The 19769-nt window shown below is 41.4% G+C and overlaps 1 protein-coding gene across 5 annotated transcripts; it reads left to right on the forward strand.

Moving 5' to 3' along the window:
• Nucleotides 1-1251: 1251 nt before the first annotated feature.
• LOC111647534 (uncharacterized) lies at nt 1252-13486 on the forward strand. Of its 5 annotated transcripts, none has more exons than XM_023397150.2 (6): nt 1252-2008; nt 3133-3300; nt 7075-7199; nt 7643-10490; nt 10634-10670; nt 11671-11809. In XM_023397150.2, the coding sequence occupies exons 1-5, from the start codon at nt 1556-1558 to the stop codon at nt 10661-10663; spliced, it is 3624 nt and encodes a 1207-aa protein (XP_023252918.1). In that variant the 5' UTR covers nt 1252-1555; the 3' UTR covers nt 10664-10670; nt 11671-11809. The 5 variants fall into 5 exon arrangements, with proteins under 5 accessions (XP_023252918.1, XP_087027535.1, XP_087027536.1 ...); XM_087171409.1 differs by lacking the exon at nt 11671-11809 and adding an exon at nt 10939-11614; XM_087171410.1 differs by lacking the exon at nt 11671-11809 and adding an exon at nt 10985-11614.
• Nucleotides 13487-19769: the final 6283 nt, after the last annotated feature.

Consider the following 19769-nt stretch of genomic DNA (forward strand, 5'->3'; position numbering starts at 1 on the left):
TTTCTTCACACAAAACTGAGAATTGCCATGTAATTATTTGGTTAAAACTGGGTGAACCTATCCTTTCATTTTAATATGCCTTATCAGTGTGAAAACATAAAATCTGTAACTTTCCCTGCCAACAAAATCAGTTTGAAGTATTATGTTCTGTTACTTCGTCAGTGTGACAAACATTTAACCACGTTCCTGTTTTTCTTTTTCCTGTTAGCCTGTGGGCTACAACACATGCTGAGCAATCACAGCAAATGAATAATTTATGTTCATGTAGACATATTGACTAATGAATACCTCACAGTGAGCACCACGCTACTGTGCGTCCATACTGCATATGTCAACCTTCAGGCATCAATGTAATCGCTTTTTCTCCCACCGTCTCGTAGAGTAGCTAACGACATGTCATTACATCACACACGACTTCAGAGATCAAACCAGGCTGCCTCATGTGACTGTTATCTACTGATAATCAAGTTAACTGTGAAGTAATTTAAAGTTTTCCAAACATGTCAGCCTAGTGGCTATGTGTTTGAGATTTGTTTCTTTGGCTTACACTGTTCAGTGATACATACATTTAACTGTGATTAACTTATTAGTATTACCAGGGAAGGATATTTAGTTGGAGCTCTTACGTAATATGAGATACATGACATGATCCTCAATAATTACTACTAAGAACATCAAACCAGTATTAAAACTATTGTTTTGATGTTCAGAGTCATGATCACCTGGGTAGGTGAATGTGGTTCAAGACACAAAATACTGAACTCTCTTGTGATTTTTTTTCAAAAACTGAACAGTGTATTCATTACAGTTAATGTTTTTAGACATTAATCTCATCCTGATCTCTCCATCTTATGTTTGCTTTTGTTTAAAGTAATTATAGGCTTAATTTTTTCTTTTCAAAACACAGGCCAGGGCTCTCCCATCCTGGCAGGGCGGTTAAGACACATGCCAGAACAGGTAAAACAGCACCAGGTTATAACGCAAGATCGACTGATGGTTATCAGATGATGTTTCATGTGTATGGGGAACTGACAGGCTAATTATTTAATGAGGTTTAGAAAAGCGAGGGGTGGCTTCAAATCGTTTCTCTGGTCAAACTAGAAAAAGCAAGTATACTTCTGTCTCTAGGTCTCACTCCTGAGCACACACATACAAACACAGAGAGGAGCTGTTGGAAAGCCCTACAGGTCACGTGACAAAGGTGTGCATGTTTCTGTATATATGTGGGTGGGTGTGTTTTGTCTGTCAGGTCACACCTGTCGGGCGGTTCCGCCGGCGTGTTGTCACTCAAACTCACATTATCTCTCTCTCTCCCCGGCCGTTCGACGGGATGACAGTGGCTGAGTGTTAATGCACCATGGCCGGTCACAGGAATTTGAAGGTTGACCTCAGCAGGGGACTACATTAAGTACTGTGCACCAGAGTCTCGAGGCAAACTTCTGCAGCTTTCGTCACCCAAAGTCTGGAGAAGTTTAGGAGGAGAATCGTCTCGTGAGATTTGGTGGATTTTTAAAGTTTTGGTGTTGTTTCTTGTTCAGTGTTTTGGGCTGCAAACATGGCTCTGTCCCAGATACAGTGCCTTGACGATAACCATGTGAATCCGCGAACGCACGAGTCCAAACCGGAGTTTCTCTACTGCGAAGACCAGCGGCTCGCACTGGAGGCTCTCCTCCAGGATGGTCGCGAGGCGTTCCTCAAGTGCCTGCATGACCGCGGCCTACGGGGTTTCCTCTCAGACCCGGAGCTGGACACTCTTGCCAAGGCGTTGGAACCTTATGACCCGGGTTCGGAGCTCTTCCTTGGGAATGCAGAGGATGACGAGCCCCCACTGTCACTGCATTACTGGCCCGAACTATCGGACACATCTATACCCCAGATGGACCTGGGCTGGCCGGACTGCGATGCTTACCGGGGGGTAACGCGCACTACCGTTTACACTCAGCCACCGATGGATGGTCAGGCACACATCAAAGAGATTGTTAGAAAAATGATTGCGCAGGCGCATAAGGTATGTTGGGCTTCTGGTACTTAAGCAATGCCCGGTCAGTTTGCTAGGCTACATCCTACATTTTACTCTCTGCACTTTCCGCATAAGCATTTAAACGCACAAAACTAATGAGTGTTTATAAGTAGGCTTCAGTCAAATCAGTTGAGGTAGTTTTGCCTTATTTGCTGGCCTTATAATGAAATATTCATCTCTATTTAGCAATGTCTGCTTGCTGAATATTTGTACATCTATGTATCTGTGCTGTTCCTCTTCTCTTTGGTTCTCGTGTTGTATCAAAGCAAGCCGTCTTATCCTTTCATAGTGTAAGCCCATGCAACTCTAACTCAAGTTCCCTTTCAAGGCTGTTTACATGTCTGGGACATTGTTTTCCAATTATTAAAAAAAAAAACTATAGCTTCTGAAATACTCTAAGATTTATCAGCTGCTTATTTTTGTGACCTGTACCCATTCTAAGGATTTCCTGTAATGTTGACACGGTGTTACCATGAACAGCCATGGCTCTCAGTATGAGGTCATAGTACAGCCTGCAGACCAAATAAGACAATCAAGAGTAAAGTGCAACTTGTGTTATCAGGGACTGGAAGCACCATACACTGTAACTGTCCCAGCAACATGGGAGCATTATGCTGGATATTTGCATGAGCATTACTGCCAGGGTGCATGTGCATGAGTGTGTGCCTGTGTGTGTTCATGCAGCTGATTCATCTTAAGGCACAAGTTTATGACATGTTTTATTTCAGAGCAGCTTTTATCAGTGGCATATGTTATTTCACTGAAACATCCTGTGGGCTTTTTTTTCCTAGAGAGCTTCTGACAGAAAAAAGATGTATGGGTCATACAAGAGGAGAGCTGGAGAAGCACTCATAACTGCCCTTAATTATTGTCTGAGTTTTCTTTGGCACAGAAAAACTTGTGCGATCATATCTTACTCAAACCTGTGGAACAACTTAAACCTTATTTATTTTGCCGAAAGAGAGTCAACACTGTATGTTTGCATGTACAAATATAGTCATGTTGACTTCAGAGCTGTAGTGGCTGTCTGTTCATGTATTCATTAATTAGCATATTTGTGTGCATCTATATCTGTATTTCCCATGTGAATGAACTATATTTTGTGTCTCCAGGTGATAGCAGTGGTGATGGATGTCTTCACTGATGTTGACATCTTCAGAGATTTGCTAGATGCGGGTTTCAAGAGGAGGGTTTCTGTCTACATCCTGTTGGAACGCACAACGCTACCTCATTTCCTGTCCATGTGTCAGAGGGCCAACATGCACCCCGGACACCTTAAGGTGAGCCAGCATCACCCCCTCAATCATTTTTGCATAGCGAGTTGATGTTAAGCATTTAGTAACAAGTCTAAGCTAAAACAAGTCAAAAATAAAAACCCTCATCTTTGAGTCAGTATATGGTCAGTAAATTATACAATAATTTTCCAATTAGATTCTTATGCTTCCTTTGTACAAGGGACCACATCAGTTTGCTGTTGACCACACTGTTAGTCAGACTGACCAACCAATATCACCATTTGTAGGTTCCACCTCGGAAACAATAGGTCATGTTAACCTAAATAGTGAGCTGTTGGAAAAAAAAGTTAATAATCATTTCCTTAAGGTTAAATTTGTTTTTGTTCCTTTATAGTAGAGAGTAAATATTTCACTGATGGAGAGCAAATATTTGACCTTTGGCCATCGGGGGGAATTCCCAGGTGTTTGGAAACATAGGGAGATTAAATGTGAGTTAAAAGTTTTTGTGCTAAACAGAAACGATCATGTCAGCTTGAGACTGAAATACATCTGTAAACTACTGACGCAGATCACAATAAGTACAAATTATCTTGTGAAAGAAAGATATGCAATTGACGCAAAAGTGAAAGCACATGCAGATGGCATGTGCTTTCAATTATCTATGCCTCTCTCTCTCTCTCTCTCTCTCACACACACACACACACACACACACACACACACACACACACACACACACAGACACACACAAAAGGGTTCAAACAACAACAACAAGCAAACCCTACCAGCTGTCACAGTACAATAGATGAGTCTTTTGTCTCGTTGTGTCTATCTCGAGTGTTCTACTCCATAATTGGCCAGTTATCAGGAAAAACCCATAATATATTAAACAGAATTTGGTCATGTTGGGACATGTGAAAATACAACATTATTTCCGGTGAAATGGATTACATTAATTGACATTAATATTTTCATCAAGCTGCCAAGCCACCAGACATAATTGTTTTAACTCAAGTCAGCCAATACAAACATCTCTGGTGAAGTGTCATTATTTCCCAAGAACAGCAGGTGATATGTTTAATGGTATTATGGTTAGTATCTCACAGTGTTTAGTAGGTGTAAGTCGGGCTTTTTAAATGCTTGCTTTGCTTCAGTGCTTGTCCTCCTTCCTCTAGGGAGAAAATCCTACATACATTAGAGGCTCCCAAGGTGCTTGACTAATTATGTTCAAAGTGCTGTTTACTGTTGAGTATACACTGCTTTACATCAGTATTTGTCAGGCAGAAGTGAGGCACTGAAGATGCAAAAAGCCATATGTAGTAGATCTTAAGAGATGGTAATAGATATACATATAGCAGCACAGGTTATTTCCACGGGGGTGTGTGCGCAAACCTGCATACGTGTGGTGACCGACCCATTGACACACACACACATACAAAAGGAAGAAGAGGAAGAGTGGATGGATAGGATTGGAGGAGTTGATGTCGGCAAAGAGGTGCTAGATTCTTCTTACTCTTCAGTTGTCTGTGGAGGTTTCTGAATATGTTACACCTATGTTACAGTGACCCTTCAACCTGACAGATGTGGACTTAGAGCTGAGGTTAAGTATTTTCACAAAATCCACATTGCCTCAGTTGGTTGAGATGTTGACGTTAGAGTATACTTTGTGACGAAAGCTCATTCACTGGGTGTATTTTCACATGAAATTCTTTGTATGACAGCTTAAGTGTTCATCATCCACATCTTGTAACTGAATGCACACGCACGCAGAAATGCAATTTGCTGATTTTATCTAATCAGTTAGCCAAAGGAATGTACTGAGGGAAGGAGACACTCAAGGGTGAGCGTGAAGGAGGGAGAAAAACAAGTGTTTCTTAAAAGATTCCATACCAGGAACTATCTACTGCATCAAGACAACTGGTTTTATCATGTTTTGGCTGCATCAGTTCAGGGTCTGTCCTCTCAGAGAGACCTAGCACATGAAGTGGCATCTTTCAAAGGAACTAAAGGCCAGGCTGAACCTGTGCTCCTCCCCAAATTAGATAGTCTAAGTCTAAACTTAAAACAATCAAAAATAGTGGTGTGTTCAGGTGGCCCCAGGGCCAATCAGTAAGTAAAAATCATATTGTTTATCACTAGAAAAAGATACCTCAAATGGTTGAAAAACAGCTTGTCCATTGGCAAACAGTATACCAGGGTAATGGCCAGCCTGTGACTGCCAACATACTCAGATATTTTAATGAGAATAAATAGTGGAGTTTAGTCCTGGTTTTTATTCTATTCATACATTGCAGGGCTGATGTAAGTACCAGTGACAATGATAAACATGAACCAAATACTTTGTAACACAATTTGATCATGACATTTCCAGTTTACTTCCAAGTTTAATTTAACAATTGTGGACAAGCAATGGATTATGTGATACTGAGCGCCACAATGGATACACTCGTCATGTCCACCAGAAATTAAATTATGAATAGATAGCTGCATATTTCTGATGCAAGTGGAAGAGCCTTTGAATAAGAATATGAATATTTTTGGCCCATAATGACATATTCCATCGAGGGATGTTGGAGGAGCCAGCTGCTGAACTGGGATGTAGCTTTTATATTCTTGAGATTTATTATTAACATATATTGTCTTCCACACTTACTTCTGGGTTGTCCATAAGACATACAGGAAGTAACAAAGAAATGACAAAACGACTTGAAAAACTTTTTATCTGGAGCTACCTTTCATGTGTAATATCTTATCTGATATGTTGTTAATGTTTTTTATGACTACAACACTATACACTGTACCACCCAGTTATTATCATGAATGTTAGCACAGCCACTCTCTGATATTACTGATATATCACTTATATTGCTTTACAGCCATACAGCAGTACAAAGGCTTGGTGAGCAAATATCCTAAAACAACATTCAAACAACAGAGGATACACGATCAAATATTATGTCTAAATTCTTAACTTTGTGATTGTGGCATTGGGCCATTAAGGTCTATGTAAATATTCTCAAAAAGCAACCTACATTCGTCAACAGTTCAGTTTTCTTTGTATTCAAATGCTGAAAGCGTAAGTGGACTAAGAACTGACCCCTGTGGGACACCAGAGTTTATTCCTAGCGGAAGCATGAGATAAGTATATTTTTACACTCTGCCTGCTGTGCAAGTTCCAACAAAGACCAAAAAAGTTGGTCAAGAAAATCTACGAGAATGATGACAAGACAGGGATTAAGATTCAGAATTCATGGCATTTAACATGTTGGTTGTGCAAAATTTAACCACAGTACTTACACTGGATCTGGTATTTGTAATTGTTCAGCAGTTTGAAAATGTGAGGCAATTTGCTTAAATTAAGGGCGGCAAGTGAAAAATTACTGTTGCTACTACCTCTGTATGGCTGTAGGGATTATATTAAAAAGTTTAAACTAATTTAAATTTAATGCAGATAGATGTACCCTAAGTTTATACGCATAGTTCTGTCCTAAGTGGTATCTGTCTACCCAACCTGTTATTGTGAGTATGTTATCACTAGTCTTATGGAGGAGCAGCCACAAGTAAATTGAATTATTGCAACCTTTTATTCAATTGTCAATAAATGTTCAAGGTGTAAGATAAGATCAACTCATAAAATCATAAAAATAATATTTGTTTTCATCTTTGTATGCTTGATGTTATGAGTATTTGTTGTGATTGTAATTCTCAGTTAATTTCCCTCTTGAATTAAAAACTAGAATGCCACAATGTTGATGAAGTAACCACTTACATTACACAGGTCACAGATTAATTGTACCCTTTGTCTATGTGTGTATATTACAGCACCTTCGTGTCCGCTGCACAGACGGAGCAGAGTTCTTCACTCGGTCATGCACCAAGGTCAAAGGGAAACTGGGGCACAGATTTATGTTCATTGATGGAGACAAAACTGTGTCTGGGTCATACAGGTCAGTGTACTTTATGTGTGTGTGCATGTGCATGTGTTTATGTGTGAGGGTGTGAGAAAGAGGCAAGCTGACCGAAAGAAACAGATTATCTCTGTGTGCTCCACCTGTCTTTGGTTCTATGAACATGGGGTAGACAGATATGAATAAAGAATGCACTGTGTCTATTAATATTCTGTAGCATTCCCTACAAACTAGATAAACTGGTTGCAAGTGTATCCAGTGTACAAGAGAAATAAATGCATGTACAATGCAGTCTCTCCTTAACTGGCCAGTGAAACACTCTCTGTACTTCAGGTTGATTTAAAGCTGTAAACATCCACATCAAATACACATAGTTCCCCATGTTTATAGTTTATTTGGCCTCAGTATATTTTCATTAAGGTGGCATTTGTTTTGTGATGTCTTGGTGTAGTCTTACTTTGTATTTGCTGTGTTTTGTGTAGTTTCACCTGGATGTCCTCAAGGCTGGACAGAAACCTCATCACCGTGGTTACAGGCCAGGCAGTGGATGCTTTCGATCGACTGTTTCGCTTGCTTTTCGCAACATCGAGCTCTGTTGACCTCCGGCAGGTCGCCACAGAGCCTGAACCTGAGCCGGAGCCCCTCCCACAGCCAGCCGCTGTTGCCCCTCCTTCTGCTGCTATTGCTAGAAAACTATACAACCCCAAATATGCCCTGGTTGCTGCAGGCAACCCCAGCCTGATTACTTCTGCTGGCAACAACAGCTCCAAAGAGCCCCAAAATTCAGTCAACTCCAAGAGCCCAGAGGTCCCAGAAACCAAGAAGACAAGGCGGAGGAAGTTTAGTAAAGACAGTACACAGGAGGCTCCTCCCCTCCATCCTGGACTTACCAATTTAGAGAAGGCAAGCTTGATCCCGTACCTGCCTACCTGGCCAGAGCCTGACCCCCCAAGTGACGTAATCGGGTTTATTAACATTCGGGATGCCAACAGACCAACGCAGGTCCATTTGCAGCGATCTGAGATGTTTGAAACAAGCCAAGCGATCAGGTTTAGCAGTCCATTCAGCAGGCCTAAGGAAACCCTGCCAGAGGTCGCCAAGCCCAGACAGCTTGCTGCTAAACATGAGGAGATGAATAAACTCCAGCCAACACAAGATAAAACAAAGGCTGAAGAATCTGTGGTAGACAGCGTTCAGCCAACACAACTCGGCACAAAGCCCGATGACATCAAAAATAAAGGAGAGGCACCAGAACTGAAATTATTGGCATCTGGGCAAAAATCTGAACCAGAGAAAGACACACCCACCGACCAAGATGCAGGTCACAACATTACACCTCACCTCAGCGCACACACACCCTCTCAATCCAACAGCAAGACTTCCACTCCCAACACTGGGAGGCCTTCACACCCCCACATTCCCACAGTGAACTCAAGGACAGCTAACATTTCCACTTCTGTGCCTCCGTCCTGCACATCCTCTTCTTTGACTTCAACTCCTCCCATCCCTAAACCTCGTACTGTCAAGCTGGTTATGAAAGATGACGGCACCAGCAACGGCCAGAAGCTGCCAGAGATCAGTGTTGTCAGGAGACCTGAGAGCCTGGCCAGCACGGGGCCACTAGTGGTCCACAGTAAGGCTGATTTAGCGAATGCTGCGCAGACACCACCAGTAAAAGACCCAGAGACTGTCCCACAACGGCAGAACAACAGTGGAAGCAAAAGAGGAGCTCAAAAAGACAGTGAGAACACAGAAAATCCTGAAGAAGCTCCGCAGCAAAAGCAGAATGTGACTTCCCAAGAGATAAAACATGAGGAAACAGTTGGACTGCATGATGACAGAGCAGCAGTGCAATCAGCCACTGGAACCAAACCACAAGCCCAATCAGATCTTTTGATTACTGATGCAGCAAAGGCAGATAGTGTGAATATTCAAGAAATAATTCCAAAAGAAGTTGAGCCCAAGAGTTTGACGTCAACAGACTGCAAAATAACCTCAAAGACTGAGACAGACAGTGTAGCCACAGTACAGAGTGACACCAAGGCCTCAGAAAAAACCCTTATAGGCTCTGAGTTTGCTAGTGTGCCAAGTGAAAAAAGTGAGAATGTGATACAACACAAGACATACCATGCCGGAGCTCATGAACCTCAGGGGATGTCAGATTGTGAATCGAATCCAGTTGATTTAGTGTCGGAAACTGTGGACTCTTTAAAAGCTTCAACACACACTTCTGTTTCTGCCACAACCAACTCACACACATCAGCACACCACATAAACAGCAAGCCAAATATGGCAAAAAACAACACACACATCATTGTCACCTCTCAAGAATCCCAGCAGACCCCCAAAGCACGAGCAAGCTCACACACACCTGAAAGACCCCTGCGCTTACATGTCTACGACACACACGTGCCAGACCTGCGTTCGCCGACCCCTGAGCGAGAATCGCGGCCACTCGCTGCTCTGGCACGCACTCCAACCCCAGACGGATTTCTCCCACGCACGCCCACCCCAGACACACGAACGCACACGCCGGACCCACGGTCATGCACTCCAGATTTTCGAACTCCTACACCCGACGTTAGCGACGGGTATATCTCATCGAGGGATGACTCCACTCTTTCCACCACCTCGGAGGAGTATTATGAATGTAGCGACACTCCTTCCCATAACCCAACTTTTTGCAACCATGGGACGACAGTGGATCATGATAGCTTCACACACACAAATACCACAAATGCTACAACCATTACCACCGCTACCACTAGTCCTGCATGCATAAATAATAGCACTTGTGCTTCTATGTCAGGCACTACAGACAGGAAGGCCTCTAGCGGTGAAACACAGAGTTTGTCTGGGCCTTCAAGAGTCTCCAGTTCTTCTTCTATACTTGAGAAAGTGAAAATGGGGGAGGATAAGGAAGCCACAAATGAAGAAAATGGGAGAGAAGGGGATGACAGTGGGAAGAAACTGAGTTTGGCAGAGAGAGATTCCGAGGGGACGGAGACGAGAGGCTGCGATGAGGCTCAGAGAACAGCAGAGCATCTTAAACAGGCTAAAGAATCAACAGAGGTGGTGGGAAAAGACAAGGAGGCCCAAGCCCCTAAAAGAAAGCAGGTGCTAAAACAATCAGCAGCAGAGAGACTGATCAACGGAGGAGAATCCACCAATAATGCAACAGATGCAAAGCGACTGTCTACTGGTGACCTTAAGCCAGAGAAGACTGAGAAAGTGGACAAAGACAAGGTGGTGGACAAAGTGGCACCAAAACCCAGCAGCGTGGAGAGGAGAGACAGGCCCCAGTCAACTACACAGACGGAGGGACAGAAGGTATGACAGTGAGACGGCAGATGTCCTCATCCTTGTATTCAAAATAATTCTCCTCTTCGAACAAAAAATAACTTTTAAACCCAACACACGGGGCAATCTAACCGCAATCATTTGTAATTGTTAATTTTTTAAACACTTTGCAGTATTCTGTTCAGCGTACACCAGTGACATAAGTTAAGGGTAAGTGTAAGCACAGTTCACAGTTTATCCCCTTTTTCAGAGGGCATGGTGTAGGCAACATATTTACAACAATATTTAATTAAAAAAGTTTTTAAAAAGTAAAAGGTCATTCAGGTGTCAATCAGGTGTCACATCTGTAAAAGTTTTTATCTTGTTGGCTGTGAAAATTAAAATGTTAATTTTATCTGTACAGATGAGTTGTACCAGGCTATTTTTAAGTCTGAGTAATAACTTCCTGTTCCATTGCTGTTTGCATGACAACTCCCAGCTGATGCATAACCAATTTATTGTTTTTTACACTAACTTGCTGGTAGTGGGATTTTGTCACCTTCAGACATAGTCAAGCTCACTGTTTTCCGGTGACTGCACAAAGCTACCTATCTACCTGTCTGTCTGTCTGTCTGTCTGTCTATGAGGTGCACTGTACAAGCTAAGCATTTCTGTCCTGTCTGTGTGTCTAGGTCTTCTGAGTATGCACCAGCTGAGCATCACTAACATTGAAACACACGACATTTGTTCATTATTGAAGAAGGTGACTGTGTGTGAATTAAAGTGACATACTTTTAATGAAATCGCACACATGCTCACACTGGTGCAATATTAATGAATCTGTAAAAGATTTATAGTCCAACGTCCAAGTCACTCACTGTTTGCCTGAGTCTACACTTTTCATCTAACAATAGTCTGTTCAAGTCTGAGGTGTTGAGGTGGCATGTTTTAACTCAGGTCAGTCATGTAATATTAACAGAGGTGTGTAGTTTTTCATCATTTGCCCCCATGAACCTTTCTTTTCCATTTGCAACAAAGCTTTTATTTCACTCTGCAATGCATTTGTGAGCGGTCAAATTTTACACTGTAGTATAGATACAGTAAATCACAAGCACACTACAGTGATATGGTGTTTGTTGAAGTGTATAATTAACGCAAGTCAAATGCATTGATGCCTCTGTATACTTCTCTTCTCTGCTCTTCTCCCTTGTTTTTGTATACTCTTTCCAAGTCTGGGGAGTCCTCTCCTTTCCGACCACCCAGACTCCCTCAACCCCTCTCAGCCAGCCAGCCATTGGGGGCTCGTGCCTGGGCAAGCCGACAGCCGAACCAAGCAGAAAACAAGGTGCTCCACAACAGTTTCCAAGTCTTAGATAATACCTCATCTCCTCTGAGACTTCCGTCCAGGCCACCCCCTCCAATGGCAGCGGGCGCTGTCCGGTCTGCAACTTGGCAGAAGCAGGGCGAGGTCTACCACAACCAGCAGAGCCTCTTCTCTCAACTGCCTGTAGCAGCACAGAGCAGGGCGAGATTTGGACAATCACAGAATCAACATACTATCCCAAAACCTCAGGCCTCCTTTCTCAACTCAAACTCACATTCCCAGAACCAGACAGTATCAGTACGGGAAGCACACAGACAGGAAGCAGGAAGGGCTCCATTTACCTTCAGCTTTAGCAGGTTGTACAGCCTTAAAGACCTGAAAGACAAGATGAGCAAGCTGCCAGGACCGAGCATGAGAGGCGGCACCAGCTTTCCTGGACAAGGACGTAAGGGCACAGGCTAGTCTGGTCATCTTCTGGAAAAAAAAAAGAGCAGCATCATTTCTGTTATCCTCGCCTTTAAGAAAAAAAAACATTGTAAAACCATGACCTGACCCAGAATGTGTACTGTGAAAGAAATGCCCTAGAAAAGACACATCATCTGTCCTGTTAACACAACAAAGACTCTGCACCACCTTTTTCACTCTAGGGTCTGAACTTTGAACTATGACCCCTGACTTGTATGATTGACCTGCTGCTGTCTCGTCTGATGGAGGACATACTTTAAGTTGTATTTCACATGGCAGTTTTCAGTATGAAACCACTCTTATCCAATCGAAAACCAAGTGTAATTGTATAAGGGTTTTTCTTTTTCTCTTTGGTTTCTCATTTCTAAAGACATTTTTTACAGATTCATATGCCTTCATCTCAAACCTTCAAAAATTCTTGTTATGTTGAAAATCCAGCTGCCTTACTGGCTGAAGTCTGAGCTTTGTTCTTTAAGAGGTCATAACCTTTGATGTTATCAAAGGCGTTTACATCTGGAGTTGAATCACAGCTGCTTCTCCGAAATGATTGCGACTCAGACACTACCAAAAGTTGCTTTTTTTAACCAACCTGGCCTCAGTTATCAAACAACTGAATAACGGTGTTATTTGTAAAGCTTTTGTTCCAAATTTACATGTGTAAATTTGCATGTACGACTGTCACATATTGCACATTGAATAGGCTGCTTTGATCGACTGTAGTTCAACTGTACATATAATGTAGATCAAGCACTGTGATCTACTGAATGGACTCTTGTATGAAATTAACCACTCCGTTTTTTTTAATGTTTTTTTTCCCCAACAGCACTGGGAGTTACATCAGTGAATGTGAACTCAGCATCTGTGCTTACAGTAAACTGTGTGAGTGTTCTTAACATGAAAATGTGCACACATGCTGTATTTACAGACGTACCGCACTTTGTGTGATACTGAACAATATGTAAGACTACTGACAGTAACAGACTGCCTCTTCCAACATGGTGTTCTCCACCCCCACTTTACATTCTGTGAGCGGACAAATAAGTAAATGTTCAAATGGCTACGATCATGACAGGTAAGCTCAAATTGGAAAAAAAAAAAAAAACTGTTTATATAGTGTGTATATGGGTTGAATGGGAGCATATGTCCCAAATTTGTGTTGTAACAAGTTTTTCCTCTTCTGTACATCTGTATATTCAAAAAGTGTTTACGATGTTAATTTGAATACTAAAACTGCACTAAATGCAAAACATCTTATTGATTTTGATGTCTCAGACCTTTATTTTGGCTATTTTGTATTTTTCTATTGTGTGCTGTACACTGAAAGACCAAAGGAGACAGGTTATTGATGTATTCTTTGTTTATACAAAACCCCTTTTACATTCCATATGTTTTTAGCCAGGAAGACAAAGCCAAGGCCGAAACAAAGCGTAAGTTCTTTGCAGGGACGAGCACAGTAAACACCACACAGGACAGACTAGTAACTCTGTAGATGGAAACAGATGCCCTGCAGATTATGACAACATTGAGTTTGTTTGTTTTTTTTAAGTAAAGCGGAGAGTTGCTGTCTGCAGGACAAATAAACTAATTGGTGACATCAAGTAAATTTATATAATTCATATGTTGTCAGACAGTAAAAAAAACGACTGACTTACAAAGTGAAAGATGAGAAAAGCTGCAGTCTGTGATGTTTTTATGGGAGACAGACAATTAATGTGTGCACATGCTGAATGTTTGTTTGTGTCTTTACTTCTAAACCAGCTTTATTTGACTAGTGTGTCACTGTTCGGCTGTGAATGCTTATAACTGTGTGCAAATATGTTTTAGGGTGTGTTTCCAAATCTTTTGCACAATATATTTTTGTGCAAAGTAGAGTGTAATTAAATCCTTTTTATATAAAATATAGATTGTGGATGATGTTTGCCTGCTCTTTGGAGCTGTCTGCATGCTGACTGAGATAAAACCTGGCATCACGCAGACCTCAGAGCAGAAGTACTAAACATCTACCTTCAGTCCTGTCAGTAGTACAGAGCAGAGGTGTACTGTACTGTACAGTCCCACAATACCTCTGTGGTTTTGGAAAGTCCAGTCATCTTTCACAGCTCATTGCAATTGTTCAAATATCAGTTATAATCTATGTCAGACATGGTTGTGAGATGTCACCAAATTTTCAACAGTAAACAGCAGGTTCACATGAAGGTCTGAGTGGACCAGGAGAGGAAGAACAGGTAGAGAACAGGTGAGAAAAGAACAGAGGAGGAAGTCTGAATTTGAAGAGTGAAGAAGAGCGTAGAGAGGGAGGAGTGAGAGACAAAGGGAGGAAAAGAATGAAGGAGAAGTGAAAACTTGTGGAGGAAGAGGGAAAGGTATGGACTGGAGATAGATTTGTCTTAATATTATTTATGTGAATAGATTGGCAATTAGTGAGTAAATGTGTGACCTGTAAATATAAAATGGATCTGCAAATACACAAACAAATTCCACGATTAAAAATATTTATGAATGCACACAAACAAACACACAGACGCACGCACGCACACACACACGTATTTAATCTTTTGCTTGCAGTAAATCAGGTGTGAGTGGATACAGCTGAGTGGTTATATTTCTACAAATAAAAGAAAGCGTACACATTGGTCAAATTCTATCACATTATCTTAAATAAAGCCACAAACAATTCTAAATCAAAATCAGTACATCAATACATTCTCACTCTAAATATATAACCATGTGAGAACAAACCAAGGAGATCAGTACGTATGTAACAACTAAATGAACATGACTTGAGGAAATGTAATGAAATAAACTCACTCAATGAGCTCAGGAACAAAAGTGAAATGATAGAGGGAACCAGCTCAGCTGAAGGGCAAACGGAGAGAGAGCAGAACACAGAACACTCAAGGCACCTGTGTCAGCTGCCTTAACACACCTGTTCTCCTGCTGCTCTTCAATGCAGCAGAGTAAAGTCAGTTACAAAGAAAATGCCAATTTTCACATATTATTATGTTTATTATGTAAGACGGAGTCCATCTTAGACAGACTTAGACTTATCTATCTGTCTATCTATCTTTTTTTCTGTCTATCTATCTAAAAAAATCTATCTGAAAAATCTGAAAATTAGTCATTGATAAAATATGTTGAGTTGTGGTTTCAGAATGAGACAAACAATTAGATTCAAAATATGATGCAGGCTCTGGATGATTGGGCAACCATCATGTTTTCCCCAAATTATATACAAATGGCTTGATACAGTAAACAGTGCATGTAGCTGTTTACAATGTCTGGCTCCGCCCCTGGGTAGGATGCTGTGAAAACACACACAGCAACTTTCACACACTGCTAATTATTCCTGATGAGGCTTGCCTCCACACGTGAGGAGTAAAATGAATTTGAACCTAACCGAATAATTTAATGTGATATTGTTGAGATGTAAACACTTCAGTCACAAATGCTGCCACAAAGGTGACTTATATTTGTGTGAATACACTGCAAGAGAGAGGTCTTTCCAAAGAAACCTGCAAAAGTTATATCTTGATTTCATATTTTGCATATTCTGAAATATACAACAAATTGCATGCAAACTGTATTGAAGTTTATTAAAGAAGTGTAGGGTTAATATGATTCTGTTTACCTGCTCAGGCTATGAGACGCAAGAGTGTCAGATGGTAGAACCATAATATGAACAAAAATCCATAGCCATATAGACGCGAGATGAAATATGCTTTATGAATAGTTTTCTGGGTCACACATCCAGATTTAGAATGAGTCAGACACAGTCAAACACATACACTCAAGAAGGATGTGGGGGGGGGGGGGGGGGGGCAGTGATTGAGATGCAGAAAGCAAAGAGACGGAGAAGGAGAGAGAAACAGAAAATCCCTCCTTATCTGAAGTGACTGAGAGGCAGGAAGAAACTGAATAAAGCAAGAGGCAGGGAAAGATGGAGGGACGGAGATATACAGCGAGATAAACAAGAAAATGAAGTCTGCAAAATAAACTGTCGACATCAGCACCCGCAACACGGCATAGCTCGTCGAGTCAGCTGAGTAAATCCTTGTGGGCTAATTTTGAATTTTCCATTCAAATACTTTTAAAAAGTTAAAATGTCACACCAACCCTGCCAACCCTGTGGCAGTCAACCCCAAGTCCCCTTGCTTCCAACCAAATGTGTTCATGTCTAAAAGAAATTGGGTCACAAATATGTGGTTAGATTTTTCAAAAATGTATCAGTAATCTCCCCAAACATCTAGGCAATGCAGTTTTTAGTAAATGATATGTAAATAGGATGTGCTATTTTCGACTTAAAACATGGCTGACTTATCCTAAAGAAGGAATTTAATTAACAGCTACAGGACAAAGACAAACTCACACACAGACAACATTTTCTGATTGTTAAGAAATATGCTCTAAACATCTGTCACGTCAGTTCTAAAGCTGTGCTTCCTTGTCTGGAGTTTGTGTTTACTACTTACTGTTATCTCGTCTGTAGCCAGAAAATTCTTACCTAAGCAAGAAGGTGGAGCCTGGATGGTATTTAGATGGGCAAGCAGCCACCCAAAAAAACAGACAGCCATCCGTGATGTGAATGTGAACCGAACACGGGTAACCTGATCTGTCAAACCTGTGCGGTCAGTGAGCTGTGCAGTGTTAACTGGGACTCACTGCAACACACTGCACACATCACCTCTCCGCTCATGTTAAACATCATGCAAATCTTTATACTGGTGAAACACACACGCACACATACACACACCACAACACACAAACACACACAAATACACTAGCCTTCATGAAAGTCTTGCCATCATTGTTTTGTTTTTGTGGATGATTGGACACCATGATAGTGGCGGCTCATAGCACCACTATCATACAGCGCATCATACGCATTCAAACGCATTCAAATTTAAGTAGAAACCATCCCCTCTCCCTCAGGCCATCTATATGGAGATGAGAGACTTGGTTACCAGGCGGAGAGACACACACACACACACACACACACACACACACACACACACACACACACACACAGACACACACTAAGTGTCACATAGGGCTCATCGTAACATCATCCATTCAGCTGAGCCCTCCAAGCTCATCATAAATGATAATGCCAGACTTCCACTCAGCCCCAGGGGTCGCGATACAGACAAGGATGACACAATGGGCTCTCTCTCTCTCTCTCTCTCTCTCTCTCTCTCTCTCTCACACACCACACACACACCCAAAGCGGTGACTCAGCCCTCTTTTGCGTCTCTCTGCTTTGTAGACTGCCCTTTGGGTCCTTCAACTGCCAAGCAGCTCACACACACACACACACACATGCAGACACATACAGGCATAAACACATGACATTGGTTGCCTTATGGATGCACAGATATTAGAGAGAAGTGTGTGTGTGTGTGTGTGTGTGTAGGGAGGTGTAGGTGGACTGGAAGATTAGTCAAGATGTCCTCTGATGTCAACGATTTCAGACTCATTGCATGAGTCATTGTTTAATTAGCGTGTTTTCGTGCTCACTTGGTCCTCTGGGTAACGAAGTGCCCCATTAGCCTGTTTGGACTTGATTAAAGACACACATGTGTCACTTCAAATTTCTGTATGTGACACTGGGCGATGATGGAAGATGAAGACATTAAATTTCATGCTCACTCCCTTCCTGGTGTTTTTGCTTTACTCGCTTGACAAAGCATCAGCTGTGTGATGGAGTCGGAGCTGTTTTCTTTACAGCTGGAGAAAAGTTCATCTTATGGCTTCAGAGCATGAAGGGCCTCACTTTTAGAAAATAGGGGGGGGGGGGCAAATGCAATTTTACCAACATTACCATGCAAATTTAGTACATGAGAGTTGATACACTCATTGTGAATAATAAAATTACAGTGCAAAGCTTATGGTCTATATTTTAGAATATATGTTGGTGTAGAAGCAGCTGGCGGCATAAATAAATTCAAATGTGTGTTTTTTAACAATGTGATGAGAAAATGTTGAAAATGTGTTTATTACGTTTTACACATCCAGACAACACTGGCAGTGACACAGAAACAACTTTGAATGACGAATTAAACAGGTATTTTAAGGATCTGTGCCATCACAGGAGGTGGATGCAGACATTTGGTGAGAGGAAAACTGTGGAGAAGCCACTGAAGCAACTTTAAAACTGGAAAACCAAGACACTAAAATTTGTCGTGGCAGTTTGCAGAGGCTGCAGGGCTCGCCCTGTTACACAACTGTGTAGTTTCATCACCTGGCTGTAGCTGCGGTTGGTCTGTTTTCCTCAGGAAATAAAGTGCAGAGTGGACTCAGATGCTGACTGCAGAGACTTCATGCAACACAACTCTCTCACAGTCTCATTTACTCTGGGGGCCGTACAGTTTATAATACCAGCCGACAGAGTGTCCAATAGACTTAGAGAGAAAATAGATATGTGGCACGGGATCAGACCCCATATTAGGATTTAAAACAATAAAGAATGCTTCTCTCCTGTGGTAAATAGAAGGGATTTTACAGCAGTGTCACCCAGCTGCACCTCACCCATTTGATTTATGTGTCTAGATGCGCAGGCAGGAAGGGCGTGAGAGGCAGTTTACATATTTCACAGGGCATTCAGGTGCATGGGCTTGTTTAGAGACTTCTGAAGGTTAGAGCTTTGTGCCAACTTTGGTCGTTTTGCGTTTAATGTCTTATCTAATGAATGATCATTTATTTTATTACTATTTTATGGAATGTTCCATAACACTTGTGATAAAGCAGTAAAATATTACAACAGGGAGTATATTTTGGTAGGTTGTAGTCAGTACTTCCTTAAATGGATTTTTACAGTCTTGAGGTTTACATTCAAATTCTAGTACGCATTAATCACAAGCTCTGTACAGTACTGGGTGAGTTCAGAGGAAATAAACCAAGCCATGGGACTCAAGACACATTCAGATCATCCTGTTGAATTTAATTGAGCAGCAACAATTATGACCATAATCAAATTAATTATTAATTTAACAGCCACTGCACATTGTTACCATGGTGAAATTAAATGTGCTGTAAAAAATTAAGCTAACATATCTTAGATTAAAGGGTGTGCACATTGGCTTCAAGCAAAAAATATGAATGGCTTTAGTGTACAGCCATGCCAGTCGCTCTGTGAGGCTGTATTTATAACCAGTGGTGCTTTAATGTTAGTCAAGGTGCTAACATGCTCAAAATGACAGTGCTAACATGCTAGTGTTTAGAAGGTATAACTTCTATTTAAATATAGCATTATTTGTTTTATTATGTTGGCCGACCAAATAACCTAGAAAAAAAAGAGAAAAGTTTGTTTTTGACAAGAATGAAAGTAGACAAAATGACTTTCATAAAATGACAAATGTGTCTGAATAAGAATGTAAAATGTAATATTAATAAAATAGCTGAATTGAGTCCCTTACTTCCTCCAGCACCTCTCACTTTCCTCCAGTCACCTCACAAAACTCCTGGCTTTGAAACAAAATTTACAATCAAGAAATTAATTATTAGCTGCTGTTTTAGAGCACAGTCATTCCACCAGAGCTCAGATC

Source organism: Seriola lalandi, unplaced genomic scaffold (genome assembly GCF_002814215.2).
Source record: "Seriola lalandi dorsalis isolate HSWRI2012SDOR001 ecotype SW California unplaced genomic scaffold, Sedor1 jcf7180002054997, whole genome shotgun sequence".
Lineage (NCBI taxonomy): Eukaryota > Metazoa > Chordata > Actinopteri > Carangiformes > Carangidae > Seriola > Seriola lalandi.